General features: G+C 32.7%; 3 protein-coding genes across 5 annotated transcripts; 2 read left to right on the forward strand and 1 right to left on the reverse strand.

Moving 5' to 3' along the window:
- Nucleotides 1–4590: 4590 nt before the first annotated feature.
- LOC118061351 (uncharacterized) lies at nt 4591–9644 on the forward strand. The gene is given in 13 exon segments (XM_073412802.1): nt 4591–4738; nt 4859–4956; nt 5079–5169; nt 5255–5381; nt 5467–5653; nt 6333–6477; nt 6568–6658; nt 7149–7207; nt 7275–7352; nt 7820–7903; nt 8188–8366; nt 9157–9285; nt 9533–9644. Coding segments are annotated over 13 exon segments (1320 nt in total). The 5' UTR covers nt 4591–4726; the 3' UTR covers nt 9573–9644.
- A 356-nt stretch (nt 9645–10000) lies between these two features.
- Nucleotides 10001–11460, reverse strand: LOC118061352 (chaperonin-like RBCX protein 1, chloroplastic). Of its 3 annotated transcripts, none has more exons than XM_035074782.2 (6): nt 11144–11451; nt 10969–11063; nt 10749–10866; nt 10590–10606; nt 10414–10476; nt 10001–10311 (listed from the first exon to the last, which is right to left on the reverse strand). In XM_035074782.2, the coding sequence occupies exons 1-6, from the start codon at nt 11289–11291 to the stop codon at nt 10234–10236; spliced, it is 519 nt and encodes a 172-aa protein (XP_034930673.1). In that variant the 5' UTR covers nt 11292–11451; the 3' UTR covers nt 10001–10233. The 3 variants fall into 3 exon arrangements, 1 of the variants encoding a protein (XP_034930673.1); XR_012171303.1 differs by having other exon boundaries at nt 10242–10311; nt 10590–10653; nt 11144–11459; XR_012171304.1 differs by having other exon boundaries at nt 10245–10311; nt 10414–10485; nt 10590–10653; nt 11144–11460.
- Nucleotides 11461–13711: 2251 nt separating this feature from the next.
- LOC118061358 (F-box/LRR-repeat protein At5g63520-like) lies at nt 13712–19341 on the forward strand. The gene is made up of 10 exons (XM_035074787.2): nt 13712–14106; nt 14209–14319; nt 14570–14662; nt 14757–14879; nt 16406–16510; nt 16656–16695; nt 17426–17584; nt 18010–18197; nt 18472–18581; nt 18737–19341. The coding sequence occupies exons 1-10, from the start codon at nt 13900–13902 to the stop codon at nt 19185–19187; spliced, it is 1587 nt and encodes a 528-aa protein (XP_034930678.1). The 5' UTR covers nt 13712–13899; the 3' UTR covers nt 19188–19341.
- The last annotated feature ends 313 nt before the right edge of the window (nt 19342–19654 follow it).

The raw sequence follows: 19654 nt of genomic DNA on the forward strand, positions 1-19654 counted from the left end.
TGGTGTTGAGGTCACCATGAAGATAATTCCTGAAAACTTAAATGATTGTTTTAAAAAATAAATAATAATATGTTCGTGATACAAATGAAATAAGGAGAAAAAAAAATAAAAAAAAATTAAATTAATGATATGTATTTATTTACATCTGAATATTGTTTGTGCTATAAATAACATCGTTACTTGTATAATTGAAATTAAATTCACCATATTTTAGATAAACTAATAGTCTATACAAGATTTGAGAGAAATTAAAATTCCAAACCGACATGTTCAATTCCAAGTTTATATAATTCATTTAATAAGAATAAGTGGAAATCAATTAAGAATGATTTGTCTTGTTGGTCTAATTAAACCATTAAAATGATTCAAAATCAATGTTATAGAATAATATAACTAATATTTTAGACCTCACATAACAGTTTAAACTTTTGGTTTGAGATAGTTTTTTGACATGGTATTAAAATCTTGATGATCATGTGATCACAAGCTTGAATCTCACTATCCCTATTTATTTGATAAAAAAATCAAGCATAAGATAATGTGAGTATGTGCAAGTTTCAAACCCAAATAACTTTCACTTGAGGGGATGCGTTAAAAAATAATATAAATCATATCTTGGGACCTCACTTGACAACTTAAACTTTTAGGTTAAGATGATTTTTTGACATGATATCAGAATTTGATGACTATACGGTCACGAATTTGATTCTCACTATCCTTATTTATTTGATAAAAAAATCAAGCACAAGATAATATTGGCAAGTGTAAGTTTCAAGTCAAGAGGATTTTCAATTGAGGAGGTGTGTTAGATAATAATATAAATCATATCTTGAGATTTTACCTAACAACTTAAACTTTTAGATTGAAATGGTTCTTTGATAATTAACTCATTACATGTTACTTAAAAGAAAACATGAAAAAAATATTTTTTTAGATAATAAACAAGACTAAATTGAATTGATAAATAATCAGCTGGATCGCTAAACTAATGAATTGATAACTTTACCAATTCGAACCCCAGCTCTTCTCTAAGAACATCCCCGAGCCAGCGTGGAGGGTAAGCTTCTGGGGAATCGGTACCTTATATATTTTGGCCATGGTTGCAGGTCTCATCAAAGTCTCATTATTTGATTCACTGTTTGTAATTATTTTTCAACGACCTTTTGGCACATAGGCCCCATTGCTTCTTTATTATTCATCTGGTCATGAAGATAGACGTCAGGGTTTTAAAGTGATTGCCTCCGCCGGTCCCTTCATTTCTGCATCGAGATTGACATCCTCGTGTGCATTTTTCATTAGTATATTAACTATATAGTTGTATTTACAGGTCTGATTAAATTTTATTTTTAATATATCAAAGAAATATCCAGGTATTATTAGAAATTTGCGAGGAAATAATTTTTTTAAAATTTTATGGAGATTGACCTTGTATAATTTAATCAACTTGAAGTATTTAAAAAACAACTTAGACAATCAGTAAAAATATAGTTTGATTAATAAAAATTCAAAATAGCATTTTTTTTCTCTAAATAATATTGAAATACAAACATATTGGATTTATCTAACCTAACCCAGGTTAGCCTGTTAAATCCGTGACCCGAATTATAAGACCATGATTACCTTATATAACGCAAATCAAAACAAATTATGAAACTCAATTTTCAACCAATCCAATGTTAAAGAATAAAATTGAAAAAAAAACCTAAATTAACATGCTAAACTTGTGACCCGGGTCATGAAATCAAGATATCGTTACAGAAAGTAAACAAAAAAAAAAACTTAAGTCAATCTAGATTAATCTGCTAAACTCGCGACTAAGATCATGAGATTGTGATAGCCCTATAAAAAATAAATCAAAACAAATTATGAAACCTAATTCTTAATAAACTCATTGTTAAAAGTTGAAAATGAAAAATAAAAAATAAAAAATAAAAACATGACACAATAAAATGACCTGAGTTTACCTCAGTTAACCCGCAAAACACGTGACATAAGCCATAAGATTTGGATAACCTTATAAAAAGCAAACCAAAATAAACCATGAAGTCTAATTTATAATCAATCCAATGCCGAAGGACAAAATATAAAGAAACGCCAATTAGAAAAGACAAATAAAACTTGAGTCATCCTACCAAATTTATGACATGAGCTATGAGATTGAGATAACCTCATAGAAAGTAAATCAAAATAAATTATGAAGCCTAATTCCCAATTAGCCAAATGTTGAGGGATGAAATTGAAAAAATTGTTCATTGAAAAAGACAAAAAAAACTTGAGTCAATTGAGTTAACTCGCCAAACTCGTGTAATGAGTTATGAGGCTGATCTAACCATATATAAAATAAATTGTAATAAATAATGAAGACTAATCTCCAATAAACTAAATATTAGTGTATGAAATTAGGAAAACATTTTGTGAGGTAGTGCACAATTAAAACACCACTCTTTTAGATTATACTAGGCTTACTAGCCATTTAACCCCCGCTTCGCCGTGGGTCATAATGTTTGTTTTTTTAAATATTAGCTATGCAGGTTGCTTCAATGTATTTTTTAACATAAAAAATTAAAAGTATAAATTGAAAAGCATATGCAAGTATTTCATTAAATAAATTAATAATCATTTATGTAAATAAACAAGGAAAAATTGACAAATAAAAATAACAATCAAAAGAATGGGAATCATATTTTATATAAAAATAGAATGTCAAAGGATGAAATTCAAAGGCAAATTAATTCAATAAATGATTCAAGACTAAATACATCTCAATTACAAGAATAAAGACCAAATCTAACATAAAAATCATGTATCAAAGGATGAGATTAAAAAAAAATTAACTTAATAAATAATTCGAGACCAAATACATCGCAATTAAAGGAATGGAGACTAATCCAATATAAAAATCAAGCGTCAATGGATGAAATTGAAAAACAAATTAACTTAATAAATAATTTAAGACCAAATACATTGCAATCAAAAGAATAAGAATATAATTTAACTTAACAAACAAATAGCCAAACTTTCTTATGTTTTTTGCAATGGCTGACACAGTTTTCTAGAAAAAGAGAGAGGAAAGAGGGAGGGAGGGAAAAACTTGCAGCCGTAGCCTGTAGCTTCTTCGTGTGACGGCTGCGAGCATGCCTTGCCACTATGATTAGGGAGGTGAGGTGCATCGAACACCGTCTTGTTGCAATTTGCACACCACAAGCACTAACCACTTTTGAATTTAAATAATAATTTATGCATATTAAAATACTCAATTACCCTTGACTCCACTTGAGAAATTGTAACAAAAAATATAAAAAGACAAAAAGATCCTCATAAATAGTCCTAGTTTTTTTTTCAAAATCCAAAGGTAATTTTATGATTTTATTATTTTAAAAAATAAAAATAAAAACAGAGAAGGCAGACTCATGCTAATTTCTTTTTCCTCTCCTAAGGGTGAGATTGTAAATTAGCTATTTATTATTATTTTTTTTGTAAAAGGCAAAAGAGTCCCTCACCTAAAGCCTAATTGTTTTTGCTTTTAAAGGCAAAATAATCATCACACTATACATAAAAAAATATGTTCGGACCATTTTGTCCCGAATCAATTTTGCAATGATGAATGTCTCATTTAGAAAAAAAGACAATTTTATCCCTAATTGCAGGCTTACTCAATTTTCTTGGCAAGGGCAAAAATGTATTTATACTGTTCCAATCAACAATATTTTGTGTCTAAAGCTACAGTAAAAGCCTGATCACTTTTAAATTTTTTTTGTAATTACTAGATTGTTGACCCACTCAATGCCGCGAGTCAAATCAATTTTCTTTTTAACATACAATAGAAACATTAAAGGTATTGTTAATATTTTTCTAGTAAAAAAAGAATTAAATTGCATAAAGATTAACTCGATATCACCTAATTGACTTGATGGATTCTGTCAAAGAACCATTTCAACTCAATAATTTAAGCTATTAGGTGAGGTTCTAAGATATGATTTATTTTATTTTTTAACACACCTCCTCAAGTGAAAGCATTTGCGCTTGAAACTTACACAGACCCACATTATCTTGTGTTTAATTTTTATTAAATAAATAAAGATGATGAGATTTAAAACTCATGACCATTTAGACCATACAAATTTAATAACTTTTATAGAACGCAGAGAAAAAGTAACTATTAGCAAAGTCGGTTGATGCTGAAACTATATATGTTATGCATTGAAAAGAAGGGCACAACTAAAGTGACAGAACTTTATTGTATTTATTCATTCAACCTTTTTTTAATGCAAGAATGGAGGCAAAGAATCCCACAGCTGGCAAAAATCCACCTAGTTCTTGTCATTTTCATGAATTATAAGATATGGATTAAAAGTAGGAGAACACAAGAGCACCACACTTTTGAGGTTGAAAATAGCTGTCGACAAACATTTTTTGTGAAATAATATAGAGTATAAAGCTTATTATTTCTTGTTTTGGATTAATCTCATGCATGCCAACATATTTAATTATGTGGGTACTATACTCTACCAACTTATTTTAAAACTCAGGACCGGTTCCTTGACCAGGTTAATCCCGGGCCGGGTTTAATAAGTATGTGCTTTAGACAATAAAGATGCGGAGTCAAGTAAGATAAGGTTCAGTTCGTGGACAGCAATGTATCATCATCAACAACGAAAGCAAAAGAGAAACCTCCAATTTCTCAAAATTAAATTAAATTAAAATTTAATTTAACTGAAAATAATTAATGAAAAAAACTGTAAGTGTTGTGATTATAAATGAACAAGAAAGGATAATCGATTTCTTGTAACTTATTTCAAAATTTTAAGAATCTTTTTGTTAATTTTTGAAAATACGAATTTGTTTTTTTCGAAAACAGAATGGGATAAGTCAAATGATGTCTAATCCTCCGAGAAATGAAGGGTCTTCAGCGGATTCAAGCATCAAGTCCAGTGCTTTTGGAAATCATACTGATAGGTCTTGTTATTTTTTTTAATGTTAATTGTTGTTGATTTTTAATTATATTTAATGGGTTTTGATTACTTTATTTGTTCTATAAATTAAATAATTCTTTTTGTTATTTTATATTGATTTTATAGGAATTTTGATGTAGTAAAGGATTCCATGGACTTGGCAATATCTTTGAACAAAACTGAATCTTTGGATGCTGTACTTGATGATTTCTCTGAGGTAGATATAGATGTAAAAAGTTAAGAATTTGTAATTAATTTTGTTGTTTAAGTACTGATTTGATGATGTAAATTGTGGTTTTTAGGGTTATTTTAGTCTTTCGAATGAAAATCGGAAGAAATTGTTGCTTGTGCTTGCAAAAGAGTATGATCTTAATAGGAATCAAGTTAGTGAATTGTTGAAGCAATATCCTGGCCTTGAACTTCAAAGTGGTGAGGCTTTTGCTGGATATGTTAATATTGGTGTGTTAGTGTTGAGGTTTGTGAGATTGAGGGGTATTGATGTTTTGATTTTCAGGTAATGAAGGTGAATCAAGTAATGTTGATGATGAGAGTGCATTGTTTTCTGCTTTCTATTGGATTGAGAAAAACTTGAGACAAGCTCTGAAGCCGATGTATGATGTTCTTTTTGAACGGCTTAATAATCATACTGGGGGTTTGAAGTTCTTGTCGATTCTTCGAGCTGATATCTTGTCCATTCTCGAGTAAGGTTATGTTTTTCTTTTCCTGCATATTTGCATGGATTTTTTGTTCGGATCTTTATCTGTTTAGAATGTCATGTTATTGGCAACACATATTTATTAGAAACTTGTATGGAAAAAGGGAAAAGAAAGCCTTTGCTTCTCATTTGGGTTGTCTTTTGAGACGACGTTTGGCAATGCAGCCAAATGTTGTATGCCCAAAATTTGAAAATTTTCTTTTTGTTTAAAATTATTATTTTTTGTATTTTTAGATTGTTTTGATGTGTTGATATCAAAAATAATTTTTTTTTAAATATTATTGTAATGCATTTCCGAGTAAAAGACACAACTTCTACCACACTCTTAAACAAGCCTTGAGTGTACTGGATGTTGAACATAGAAATAACCATAAACACTGTTTTCAAAGTGTCGCAGGTTCTACCTTTTCATGCTTTAACGTTACACTCCCAGCAGTTTTACACAATTCCATTCCCTAGCAAATGAAATGGTTCTTTGTACAAGGTCTTGCAAATTAAACAGTTAGGATGCATAATTTTTTTTTTAAAGAAACTTGTGGTTGATCATTATTGTTAGCTTGTTACGGATGGTATTAACTTTTTAATATACGCTAAATTCTTGGAGTACCAACCACAATATACAATGACAGATTGAAATTTCCTTCGTGGATTCTTTATGTGTGCAGACATGAAAATATTGTGTCTTTGCGAGCATTAGAATACTTCTTAAAGGAGAAACTTAGTACTTGGCTTAGTCCAGCTGCATTGGAGCTTCACCAGATTACATGGGATGATTCTGCTTCTTTGCTGGAGAAAATTGTGGCTTATGAGGTGTGATTCCTTGACCTGTCTTGCACTACTCATGGATGTAATTGTTCCTTGTTTAGGTTGTGCATTTTCTAATGGTGTTGTTTCATCCAGGCTGTGCATCCAATCAACAATCTTTTGGATCTTAAAAGAAGATTGGGCATTGACCACCGTTGTTTTGGGTATTTGCATGCATCAATACCAGGTTAGCAAATCTTCTCACTGCTTGTGTGGACAATCCAGTTCATCTACCTTTTTCCCTTAACATCTGGTTAATGTTATGGATACAGGTGATAGATGGTCCATACCTCATAGCATTAGACCAATTATTTCACTTCCTTTGAAATTGATATGCGATGTGAAATGTTTCACAAACTGTTTCATATCCTGCACACATCACTGATGAAATTTTTTAATGGAGATTACCCTTACCAATGCAAGAAAGGCAGAAACCTCACAAATGAAAATAGTGTTAATCAGCCTCTTTAGCAGTAAATTTGAAGTGCATATATTAAGTCAAGAGCTTGAATCTGTCACAAGCAAATTATAAAATGCTCACCAGAAATCACGGGACTAGATTGATACATTATGAATTGGAGTTACAGCATCTATGCATGAAACTGTTGCTTCTGGGTTTTTTAAAAGAACCTTTAACTATGTACTTGCTGTGATAAAAAAAATGAATTTCTTTTTAGGTGAGCCCCTTATTTTCATAGAAGTTGTGCTTCTGAAGAATGTGGCTCAGACAATACAGGTTCGTTTCACAAATTGAAGTTTCCATTTTACCTTATTGTTGCTAACAATTTCTTAAATTCTAACAGGAAGTTTTGTGGGATGATCCTTCCATACCCGAACCTGAGGCCACTTGTGCATTATTTTATTCTATATCGTCTACTCAGGTAAGAATAGTTAAAATTGTCTATTCTCTATTGATTTCAGATTGAAGGCATGTCTGGTTGTGAAAATTTTGTCCGCTGATGGTTGATTATCAATTATGGCATGCCTAAAGTCTAATATACTACCACACCATGTATTTCTGCTCTCTTGTTGCCTGAGCCTTTGCCTTTAGTTGAACTATTCTTTCCAGTATATCTTTTGCGAGAGAAAACACTTACCCTGCCCTTGCATTGAAGCTTCTTCTTCTATCCCGATGATGTGCCCTATAGTAGTTGCTGTTTTTTGTTTTCCATATGCACCTTTTACTAATGTGTACATAGACATGATGGTTGTAACTTACAAGTGTTTTTCAGTGTGCATGAGTATTTATTGATGACAGCAATGCTTTATCAATAACAGAGTGTTGAACAATGAACTTTGATCATCTTCTTCCTTTTCATCTAATTACATACTTACAGAAAGTTGACAGCCTGGCTTGGCAGGGATCAATCTAGGGAAGTTTCTTATTAAACGTGTGATCACATTGGTGAAAAGAGATATGCCACAAGTATCTGTAAGTATTTTTTTCTCATTCTCATCCTTTTAAAATTGAAATTCCGGTATCTTTATTCAACAAAATTTCCTTTAAACCTTGTTGCTTCACTAGAGTGAAGAATGGAACGTGTTTGCTAAGACTACATTTTTCTGCTCATTCAAAGTCACTTGATATTAGTAGCTTTGTTGGAAATGAAGAAGTTATAATTAATCCTTGCTTTTTCTGGAATTTCATGGTTAAATAAGGTATTTTGTCTTGTGAGATTCTATTAGTTGCTGACATTTTTCATTTATTCTACAAAGACATTTGCAACACCAAGCCCAATCCCTGGATAGATGCAATGGTTGCTATCTAAGCTGGCATCTCAATCAGTACTTGCTAAAGGAGACAACACGGAACAACCAGCAGGTGGATCTGGTTCCACTTTTCAGGAGAATTTACTTGAACCAGATGAAGAAAGAATGCTCATGAATTCTGCTCCGTAAGTTTCTATTTGTTATCCGTCTCTTCGAATTTTGATTATTCTGTGGTTTGTATCCTTGAGAGAGTCTTTTCCCCAATAGCATCTGGAATAGTATTCTTATAAAACTAAAAAAATGTCTCTCTCACAGGCTGCTTCAAAGCTTCCTCTTTTGTCTTGCTTCTAGGTCATACTCAAGCATCAATCCTTTCTAAGCTGTCATTTCCTACAATTTGTTTTACCATCCTAACACATATTAGACAACTAATTCCCTCATTCAGCAATTTATTTTTTCATCTCAGTTCCACTTTTGCACCATCATGCTTCACTAATTCCCAACTGAAGCAGATTCTAAAGAGTCCTAAACGTTTTCTTTTACCAAGGGCTTTTAGCAGTTTTTTACCAGCATGGAAAACATATGTACACAGATTTTGCAAATATGTCATACATTCTGATAATTTAGGATGATCAGAAGCCTGCCACCTAATGAAGGCAGTATAATCCTCTTATATTGTACAACAGTACTTTGTGTTGAAAGAAGCTGTAAGAATCTCATTGAACAACATTGAAAGGTGGCAGGTCCAGTCTCCAGCAGATAAAATATGGATTCATGATCCTTGTTGCTCTCTGTTTTCCTCAAAACTGCAGTGCTTTTGTACATGACATCTCAAAGGTCATCTTGGACCAATCATCATGATATCATTGTCTCATCATAGTATCAACAGTTGCTTCTCTTATGTTTCTTAAAACTATGACCAATTAAGAACTTGCATCAAAATGCTATAGATGGATAACACACTTCAGTCTGTAGGGGGACTTGTGCTGGAAAAAAGGGCATGGAAGTGATGCTGAACTTGCTGACATCAACAAACTATGAGTGGACCAGTTCAGCTGAATTACTCTCTGCCTTGAAGCCCCCTCTAATGCGGTTGTGTGCCAGGTAAGAGAACTTTAACATTTAAGTCTAATGAAACTGCTGGCCAGGGGCTTTGAATCCCCTGCAAAAGGTTATATTTCTAATTGAAAATGTCAAAGGAACCAAATTGTCACGAGGCATGGCAGTTGAAGCAACATACAATATTGATTGAAATTGTAACTTTCTCTGCCTTTGGTGCATATAATTGTAACTCTCTTTTCCTTACGTACAAAGAACACTTCCTCATAAAGTTGTTCCATTTGTTTCATAGAAATGACAGGTCATGTGTAGTAAGTGACACAGAGGTCTAATAACCGGGTGTGGTGGAGATGGCCTTGTATTTCTCAGTTCTTTTGTTGGATAAAGCCTTAATTTTTTGGTTATTGTCTGTAGCCACAGAAGGAACATGAGGCGACTGCAGATTAGCTTTGCAGGATAAACATCCAGTACATAATTTTGCTTCCAGTTTAGCTAGTTCTTGCATTTGTAGATTATTAAGAATACAAAGGAAGGGAAGCTCATGTCTTGCTCAATTTATGGTCTTGGATGAGCTTTGATCAAATAAGGTTCAAGAAGATGCCACACTCTGTTCCAGGTTGACAGAAGACGTCTTTCTTGTTGCTTCACTTCCTGTGTTTGTTTCTGTAACCTTGTATATTTGTTTTGCAATTTCCTTTTTATATGGAAAAATAAACCAATAAAGTGTCAACAATGTACACGGATTGAATACTAGAAAGCATTACATTAAAAAGATACCTAGCGTAATCTTCATTAATTAACTCTTGTGTTCATACATTACAATAATTTGGTCTCCAACGCCTGCGATCGAACTTTGGAACCTTAACCATTCGAATGGCTATCATAGCTCATATCAGAAGGATATTTCTATTGCATAACATAGGTATATGGTGTAATCAGGCCAGAACACTGGATGGATTCTGACAGACACAACAGCTGGTGCATATAGATTGATCACTTCTCATTTTCTTTAGTGGGGCTTGTTTCGACAACATAATCTCTCATGAGCCTTGTGTTTGATTCATCAACTATCTGTAAAAAGGAGGCCAAAGAACCACGAAACAATAAGAAGAATTATCCATCATCATTTATCAATGGCGAGAAGCATCAGAAACAAAATGACTGAATTCTGACCTCCACTGATAATCTCTTCAAGTTGTCCCACTCAAAATCATTCTTACAGTACGCAGATCGAACCTACAGCAGCTTGCCATAGATTCAGATTATTGTTGATCAATACATGCAGATGTGGCTGGCATTTCTGGATAAAAAAAAATGAAATTTTGAACAAGAACAAAAAGTGTGCTGACCTCTAAGATTCGCATAGCTGTAATGCGGACATGATGGTGTGATTTGAATCATAGGATTTGGGCACGTTTGAGAGAAAAAAGGATATAATGTTAGAGAGGAAGAATTAACAACAGAAATAGAAAATTAAGAACCAGTAAGAGATGTGTGGTTAGCATTACCCAAACCCTTATGCCTAGAAGATTCCCTCATCAATTCAGCACAAAATTTGTCTCCATCATTCAAGGAATGCCTACTCAAAAACTCCATCAACTCTTCATATGCTTCGGGGCTATAGCTCTGCTCTGGGAAATAATTGTTAACAGATGAAATCATCCAAACAAACAATCATAGGCTTATAAACAAAACAGATGAAACTTCAGCAGCAAGGAAAGGAGGAACCTCTAGCTGTGCAGTGACAATTCTAACAGCAATGTAAGTGAAGAAATCATGCAGGTTTTTTGCTGCCTTTTTCTCTGGTGATGCTTCTCCAAATCCTACACAATTATACGTCTAACAATTAAAACTTAAAAAAGATAAAGAAACACAAAGATGTATATTTCTGTCTGACACCCACCAGGGACATACATCTTTTGGCAGTACAAGCGAGTTGGTTGAGTGGTTCTTGGTTTCTTGCATGGCCAAGAAGGATAAGCTTTGTTCCTGTAAGATTTTGGTAAGAAAAAAGAGAGCTGAGAGAGTGACAGAACTGAAGAGGTTTCCATGCTTGCTGATAGAAATCTTAGTTTTGGTCTGAGAAGTGAAGATTTGGGTTCTGTTTTTTGTGATGCTTTGAGCTCAGGCTGAGACCACCAAAACTGATTGAAGCACAAAAAAAAAAAAAAAACAAAATCCTATCCGCTTCAGCTTTGCTTCCAGTAGTTGATGCAAAAATATCTTATGAGTCCATCTGGAAAAGTGGTAAAATCTCTCTCAGTAGTCACACTTTCTTTCATATCCTCCAGGATGGAGCCCCACCACTGTTGTCTTAGGTGCAAAGGGAAGTTGCTCCTGCCAAATTGCACAAAACTACAAATCTGGACCAGGTAGAGTCATGTGGATAGCAAATGTGTCGCCTATAGTTTTTTAAAAATTTAACCAAGTATTTCCATCCATATTTGATAGCAGATTCCATCCAAATTGTGGTTGTTGTTGGTTTTTTTTTTGTTTTAAAGAATTATGATAGAAGGCTTCAATTGACGAAATCAAAATTGCTTGGAGCTAAAAGATAGCAATCCAATAGTCGAGGGGTTTCTTTGAGATTTGCTAAAACAAAATTATGACATCTTAACTAATTTTTGAAGCGAAGGACAGTGTGATAGAACTTGATGACTCTTGTACGTCTTCATTTTGCTTTGAACAAGGGAGACTACTTCCTTATTCACTTTTTTTTTTTTAAATATATTTTAATACGTTTTTAAAATTATATCTAATATTAAAAAAATATCTAATTAATATTTTTTATATTAAAATTAAATAAAAATCATTTTGAAACATCTTTAAATAATAACTAAAGATGGATGTAAAGTTATAAAACAGCTTGATCTATAACCTTGATTAAACCTTTAATCACAAGTTAGATGGGTTTATTTGAGTTGACTTTGATCTATAACCTTGATTAAACCTTTAATCACAAGTTAGATGGGTTTATTTGAGTTAACTTTGATCAATAATGATATCGTTGTATTTTATTTTTTTAAATAAAACCATGTTTTGATTGAATAAATCAGGTTATAGATAGTCATATCGAGTTTTATTTTATTTTTTTAAATTAAATCATGTTTTGACTGAATAAATCAGATTATAGGTAGTCGTATCGAGTTAACTTGTTCTAATACTTGACCTAGACCAGGAACTAGGTTAGCAGATCTTGGATCAACATGACAACAAAAGCCGAGTTTAAATAGATGATGATATTTGCTTTAAACAAGGGAGGGTCGGTTCTTAAAGAAAGATGAATGCGAAGTCTTAAACTCATCACTGAACTAGATCAAAACTTTGATTACTAGTTGGATGAATTGACCTGAGTGAATCAAAACAACAATCTCTTAAGTTTTATGAAGTTAAATAACTATATTAATTACAAGTTAATATATTTTTTAACACTGGACCAAACTAGAATTAAATTAGCCGAGTTTTGGATAAAAATATTAAACCAGATTAAATTTAATAAATGTAGATGAATAATGATATTAATTTGAACCTGAATAGTCGATTTGAAATTAACTTGGCTTTCAAAAAGTAATTTTATGATTAAATTGCACCCAAAACATCTGCTGCAAAAATTGACTGACAATCTGATACTTACGGCTATAAACAAGCAAATTCAATGTCATCAAAATAGGCCAAGATTGGATACAGAATTCAAATAAACAATCCACTGAATACCTTCTTGCACCCTTGTAAACGATCGATCGCTTCTCAAATCAATTCTTGCAGTCAAATCTTTCATGCTCTTCCCTTCTTTTTCCTCAATTAATTCGAAGTCCAAATCCTCCTCCACAACTATTTGTGACCTTGACTTAGCCTCATACTCTATTGAGAGAATCAGACCTTTCGCTTTCCTGAATTATATGTCTACACCATTATTGCCAACGACTTTTCTTCTCTTACAGGATGTCAACAGTCTATTTTGGCTGGTTTAAGTCCTGATCAATAATGTCCATTATTTAATCTGAGGCCCAACCGCTCACGTTTCAAAGAAATAATACACTTGGAGACCATCGTTCAAGTCTCCCTTTGATCGATATATAAGAATTCAAAGTTGTTTTGGAAGCCATCTTAGGTTTTTGATTCATACGAGAATTAAGTTTCGATATCAGTTAATTAATATTATGATATATGAAATATTTCTCACATATTTTAATGTATTTTTTTTTATATAATTTCAATATTTTAAGGCGTACATAATAACACTTTAACTGCTTTAATTAAAAAGTGAATATTTATCGCATGTAATGTCATTATATTATACACACGATCTATAATATATATAAATGTGTATATAGAGTAAATATATAGTTAAATCATTTTAAGGATGTTCAAGCTTGCTTGAAAAGAAAAAAAAATGATGTTCATGCTTTTATTCGTAACAAACACACCTTCACACATCATAAAAAAAAAAAAAAAAGAGTCAACCCTAAAAACAATTATGTGAATGCTGATAGGTGCCCTCATACGCGCTTGCTGATCCCTCCAGTCCCTTCCAAGTTGATTATTGGCTGGATCGAGACTTCACTGTTAGCAATTGACTTCCTGTTGAGCTCCCCATATAATGGGACCCCTCACGTTGAGGTTAAGCATCAGTTGCACTATTACTGATATCTATCAATAATGGAGAAGAAACCTAAAGAAGCAAGAACGCCATTGACAGGCTTTGCGTCAATAAACGAAGACCTTGTTCAAAACATTCTGAAGAAAACACCAGCTTCATCCTTTGCATCAGCTGCTTGTGTTTGCAAATCATGGAACCAAATTTGCAATCAAATCCTCTCCAAACCAAAGCTTGCTTCTGCCTTTTCTCTCAACCCAGACCAGAAGGTTTGTTGGGCCTTCGAATGAAAACCTACAAATGCCATTATATTTTATGTTAAGTCTCTAACTTGAATTGACTTTGAGTGTGTTTTCATGATGATCACACAGGTTGCATCACAAGAGGTAGTGAATAAGGTTCTCTCCGAGCCCATTAGACCCCAGTTTGCCATTGCAAATGTTATTGGGAGTGGTGTTGATTTGAGTGAAACCCTCAATTTTGTAAGATTTATCAGTAAACTTTGCCTTTTTATTTCTTGTTACGAAGGAAAAACTCGATCCTAAAGCCCTTGGAAGAGGGGTTAATGTTTACTCGAGCTACAAAATAACATAAGTTAATAATATTTTGATGTCTCTTTTTTATTCTTCTTCGTTTTAACTCCTTTTGACCTTCTTCTACTTCCACTTCTTCCTCTTATTCCTTTTTTTCGTTAATCTAATTCTATGTTACTCTGTATGGTATATGTTGCAGTTAGCAGCGAAACTTGGTTCAAAAACTCCAATTATTGTGTCTTGTGCAAATGGAATCATAGGAAGAGATGCTGTTACTGATGAACATCAAGAGGTCCCCGCTTTTAACATTTTTTCTTCTCTTTTTCTTAAGAAAGATGAAAGGTTTTATGAATTCTTGGCTTGGTAATCAACAAATTTGCATGCAGGTTATGTTAGAAGATTTTTGGGCTGATGCTGCATCAAAAAATTCAGGCTTTGGTGTCCTGCTGACTGTGGGATTCTTTCCGGGACTCCAAGTTGAAGCTATCCCGCTGTTACGGCCAAGAAAGGTCAGAAATTTTGCATTATTTAGAAAGTGATATTTCTTAGAGCCTGTTTGCTTCTTCTCAAATGTCAGTCTACTTTGTATGGTTTGGAAAAAAGGAAATTAATGGAGAGATAATCATGCCCTACAATTAGAATCTCGATGATAGAACCATGATACTGAATTCTGATATAGCATAGGAAATCATCTTTTTTTTATAAAGTTATAATCTAAAGTTATTAGATAATAACTTATATGTACAATATTATTCATGCTGTCGGGTTGGTTTGACTTCAACACCATGGTAGCGTGCTAGCTTTATTGTTTTGAAGCTCTCTTGATGAAATTCTAGCAATCAATTCTTTTGATTTTTATCAATCTTTAATTAATTTTTTTTTTCAATTGTGAAAGTTTCATTTGTGGAGGTTGTAGGTTTTATATATATTGCAACATGTTATGTCTGGTATTTATAATCATTTTTTCTTGTTCATCGTCTTTTTTATAATCAAGAAATATATTAAAATATCTATATATATTGGCCTATTTAAGAGTGCAGTTGCAATTGTATTTTTTATTCAGAAATATATCAAAATAATATATTTTTTATTTTTAAAAAATTATTTTTGATATTAACATATAAAAAATGATTTAAAAATACAAAAAAAATAATATTAATTTGAAGTAAAGAAAAAAATAAAAAAAATTAATTTTTTTTCAAAATACATTTAAGACATAAAAATAAACAAAGTTCAAGGGATTCAAATAAAAAAAAGAAAAGTTATTCGTTACAAAACTTGAAATCGCTACAACTAGAGTATTAATATGTGTCACTCTAATCTGCCAACTGTCCAATGTATTTTGTCTCTTGAGGCTCAAGCATAGAATTGAGTAGTTTAATGTGTTTTTGAAACTAATAATTGAGTGATTCAATTAATTATGTATCTTTAATTAATAATATACATTTTTTATTTGACATTAATATAAAATGTCATAGGCATATATTATTTGTACTCCCATGTAAAGTGTGAAAGAAGAAAATATTAGCCATTAATATAAAATGTAAAGTCTTTACTCCCATGTTTCATATATATGCATATATTATTTTTCTAAATATAGTTTTGAATCTCAACAACTCTCAATTTTATTTGACAGCAACTAATAATGACTCAACGATATTGTATTGCCCTAAAAAAAGCCAAATAGGATAAAATGCCATATGATTATCATATGTAGTGTATCAAATTAGACAAATTACATGTCAACAGTGATCATGGATTTACTTGAGTTTTATTATTATTTTATAGATTTATGATTGTTATTACAATTCATATATGTCACAATTATAAAAATTACAAATATAAAACAATTTAAATAGATTAATATTTACTGGAAGATACATAGGATATAGGATAAAGTGGATTACAAAAATAAGGGTATATTCTTCAAAAAATAAATAGGTTATGAACATGCTAAACATTTCCCAACTCATAGCCACCCATTTGCCACTTCTGATACTGATCTTGAGTGTTTTTGTTGACATGGTGACATCAGGCAGCTAGTGGAATGGCAATGGTTGATAAGTTTGTGATGGATATTAGGAATTATGCAGCATATGTTTCCGGTTCCACTTCACCGGCTCTCGTTATAATGTTTGGAGTAAGTTAATGCATGTTTTCATGCTTGCACATTCTTAATTCCATAGTTTTGAAATTCAATCTTACCTGATGGATCGATTCGAGACCCGGCCACTGAAATTTCTTGCTAAGATCATGAGATGTGTTTTTTTTTTGTTCCTCTATAGGGTGAAAAGGCCGAGCAAAAACCTGTCATGGAAAAGTTGGGTGAGTTTTTCTAGACAAGCGATCTTTGAATTTACTTTTGTTTGATTTTGTTCGGAGGAAAATACATCGAGGCTCGTCCTTCCCACATAAAATATATATAGGCAGCAAAGAGAGCTAATATTTGACTTTTGGGACTGCTGAGAGAAGGCAACTACTACTAATGCAATTATTGAAAATCTTAGTCCATTTTATTATAATTCTTTTTCTGAATTTGATCCTTACACCACCATTTTTGTGCTTTTACAAGATATATTTTCTTGATTTCCTTTCTTCCAACCATTATAAACCCGATTCCGAAAACGCATATAGTTACCTGATATGGAGTCTGGCTTGGCCGAAGACTTAGTAATTAGTTTACTATCTCAACTCATATTTATCTTAAAAATATATCGTTTTAAGTAAAAAATATATATTATTTTAAACAAATAAAAAATAAATTTCTTGAAATTAACTGGGCCAAGTAACATAGATTTGACCATGCTAATATATATTTCGGTTTAATAAAAAGCTCGGCTTCGGCTAAGCTCTTGATCAACAAGTTACAGTTTGTTGATATATATGTCGAGAAGAGTTTAATAACTATGATAAAAATAAAATATCCAAAAATATATCTATTTAGTTGATAACTTAAGTCACTTAATACTCCTTGATCCAGATTTAGCAATTCTTGATCCAGATTTACAACACTAGCTAGGTTCTTGAAGTTGATACTATATATTGTATGTTACAGATCATGCCATGTCCAGGGAAACTTTCATTGCGGGTGATGAGAGAGCCCAATTCCTGTACAAAAGTGGCATAGAGTCAACAAATGTACACGGGAGCGGCACTGAATATATTTCTGATGCAGTTGTTCTTGTATTTGCAAGGGATCGACACAGAGCTTCTGGTATCTGTTTGTCCATCCATTTTCTTACTGTTTCATTCTCTTTTGACAACTAAAAATGGAGAGATAAAGCATCCCTTCAAGCACTTGCGATAAGACTAGAACAATATATGTTTTCAATCTGAAATGATTGCCTCGAATATGAATTTGTTATTAAATAAATATGAATAGAATTATGGAAATAAATGATGATTAAGTAGATGTTTTAATAGATAGAGCTAGTAGCATTCTTGTTCAAGTGCCAACATAAAATATATGTTCTCTTTTGTTTCTGTCCATATGTGTTCATCTATATATAGACTTTGCTCGCACTGATAAAAGTTTTTTACTTTGCCACTGATTGTCCCTGTGCAAGGATGACACACAAATCATACATATGACATGTTATCTCATCATATATACCTCTGATGCTTTGGCTTAATGAGCAGATGTAGGGGAAATCCAGTTCCATTCTGCATTATCAAGTGGTGTTTCTACAATAGGTCCAAGGTACAAGGTAGTTTCTGTCAAAGAGATTCAACCTGAGACAGATCTTACTACATGCCTTAAAGCTAGAAGAGAAGGAGAGCAAGAGATTCTTGGAGGTCAAAGGATTATAGATGACATCAACAATGAGGTATTTGCCTTACGATGATTTAGCTAGTTGTTTGTACCGTTTGCTTCTGCTTTGACGTTACCGGAAAATCCCTGAGACCGATTGCATAGTTGTGTCCGCAAGATCTTGTTTAGTGACATTATCTGAAATCTCACATTAGAGCTCTTAAGCTTACATTTAAGAGATAGAATACGTGTATGAGTTAAATTTTCAGCTATTAGTTATAATTTGTCTCTAGGCTTTAAAGTTCCATGAATGAAGTTTTCTGATGTTAATGTTTTCCAATATATGACAGTTGGTGAACAAAACTGAACTGTTCATTGGGGTTTCAAAACAAAGACAATGCGATATTGGGTCAGAGAATCCAAAACTGTTGAGATCCCTGGCTTTCCATGAAGTTAAGGGGTGAGATGTTGAACTTTCACCAGTATTTATATATGGTGGCATTGTATTTTTCACAGAAAGTTTGCCAAGCACTTGAGACTTTTTTTTCTTAGCTTGGTTTTAAGTATATTCTCAAAGATTCTCTTTTTATTGAGACATGGATTGCTTGTCAACAGAGGAGATGGAGAGCACCTTTTTGTTAGTGGAGATGGCATCGGTTCTGGAGACTATTTTCATTTCTACCATTCAGATCCAAAGGCCGCATTATCTTCAACTAGTAATGTCTCCAAGAATTTCAGAAACTTGAAACTGGATTGGAGAAGCTGCCAGCTTCATGCAGGTGGTGTTGGTAGTAAGGAAGTTGTTGGAGGTTTGGTTTTCTCTTGTTGGGGCCGTGGTGAATCATTCTTTGGACACAGCAACGTGGATAGCTCACCATTCTTGGATAACTTTCCAGGAATCCCAATGGCAGGAATATTTTGCTATGGCGAAGTCGGACGTGGCTTTACATTGTTGAACGCAGATGACCATGAAGACCATGAAGAACAGACTTCGTGTTGCTGTCTACATGTATATAGCACTATATATGTGTTGGTGTCTTATACTCCAGCACCTCTAAAGCATTAGAGTTTGTCCATCTTCTTATTGATGGATTACCAGAAGTACTGATGACTCTCTCTACTATTGGTAGGACTTGTTGTTTTATTTTATTGGGGTGAAATCCTGTAGTTTGTAGGAGAAATATATCACTTTAGTACTGCATTTCTCAGAATTCTTATCACATTTTCTGCTCATAACATAGTACTATTTATGGATCATACTAGACTTAGTTATATCATATTTACAGAAGGATAATATGAAATTTAAATGAAATACTCTAGTACCATATCGACAGTATTGCGAGATTTTGTCATCTCTAGCAGCGGAGTGACAGACATAACTATTGTAATCAAAGTCTAATGAACACAATGCAGTTTTACAATTAGGGAAGGATATTCCACAGCCTTGTCCGGCTAGGGTAAGATTTACCTTAGACTCAGCCAGAGGCCTTGAAATATCCATGAGCATACAGTGTCTGTAAGAATCCACCATGA

This window comes from Populus alba, chromosome 11, assembly GCF_005239225.2.
Source record: "Populus alba chromosome 11, ASM523922v2, whole genome shotgun sequence".
Lineage (NCBI taxonomy): Eukaryota > Viridiplantae > Streptophyta > Magnoliopsida > Malpighiales > Salicaceae > Populus > Populus alba.

Bases quoted from the DNA above. Each gene is read 5' to 3' on its own strand.
- LOC118061352 (XM_035074782.2), bottom strand. From the start codon at position 11,291: ATGGAAACCTCTTCAGTTCTGTCACTCTCTCAGCTCTCTTTTTTCTTA. The intron at 10,867-10,968 runs GTTCCTCCTTTC...TTCCCAGAGCAG, and splicing joins TTGTCACTGCACAGCTAGAG to AGCTATAGCCCCGAAGCATA. The intron at 10,312-10,413 runs GTCAGAATTCAG...TCCTTTTTACAG, and splicing joins TGAAGAGATTATCAGTGGAG to ATAGTTGATGAATCAAACAC.
- LOC118061358 (XM_035074787.2), top strand. From the start codon at position 13,900: ATGGAGAAGAAACCTAAAGAAGCAAGAACGCCATTGACAGGCTTTGCG. The intron at 16,511-16,655 runs GTAAGTTAATGC...GTTCCTCTATAG, and splicing joins CTCTCGTTATAATGTTTGGA to GGTGAAAAGGCCGAGCAAAA. The intron at 16,696-17,425 runs GTGAGTTTTTCT...TGTATGTTACAG, and splicing joins ACCTGTCATGGAAAAGTTGG to ATCATGCCATGTCCAGGGAA.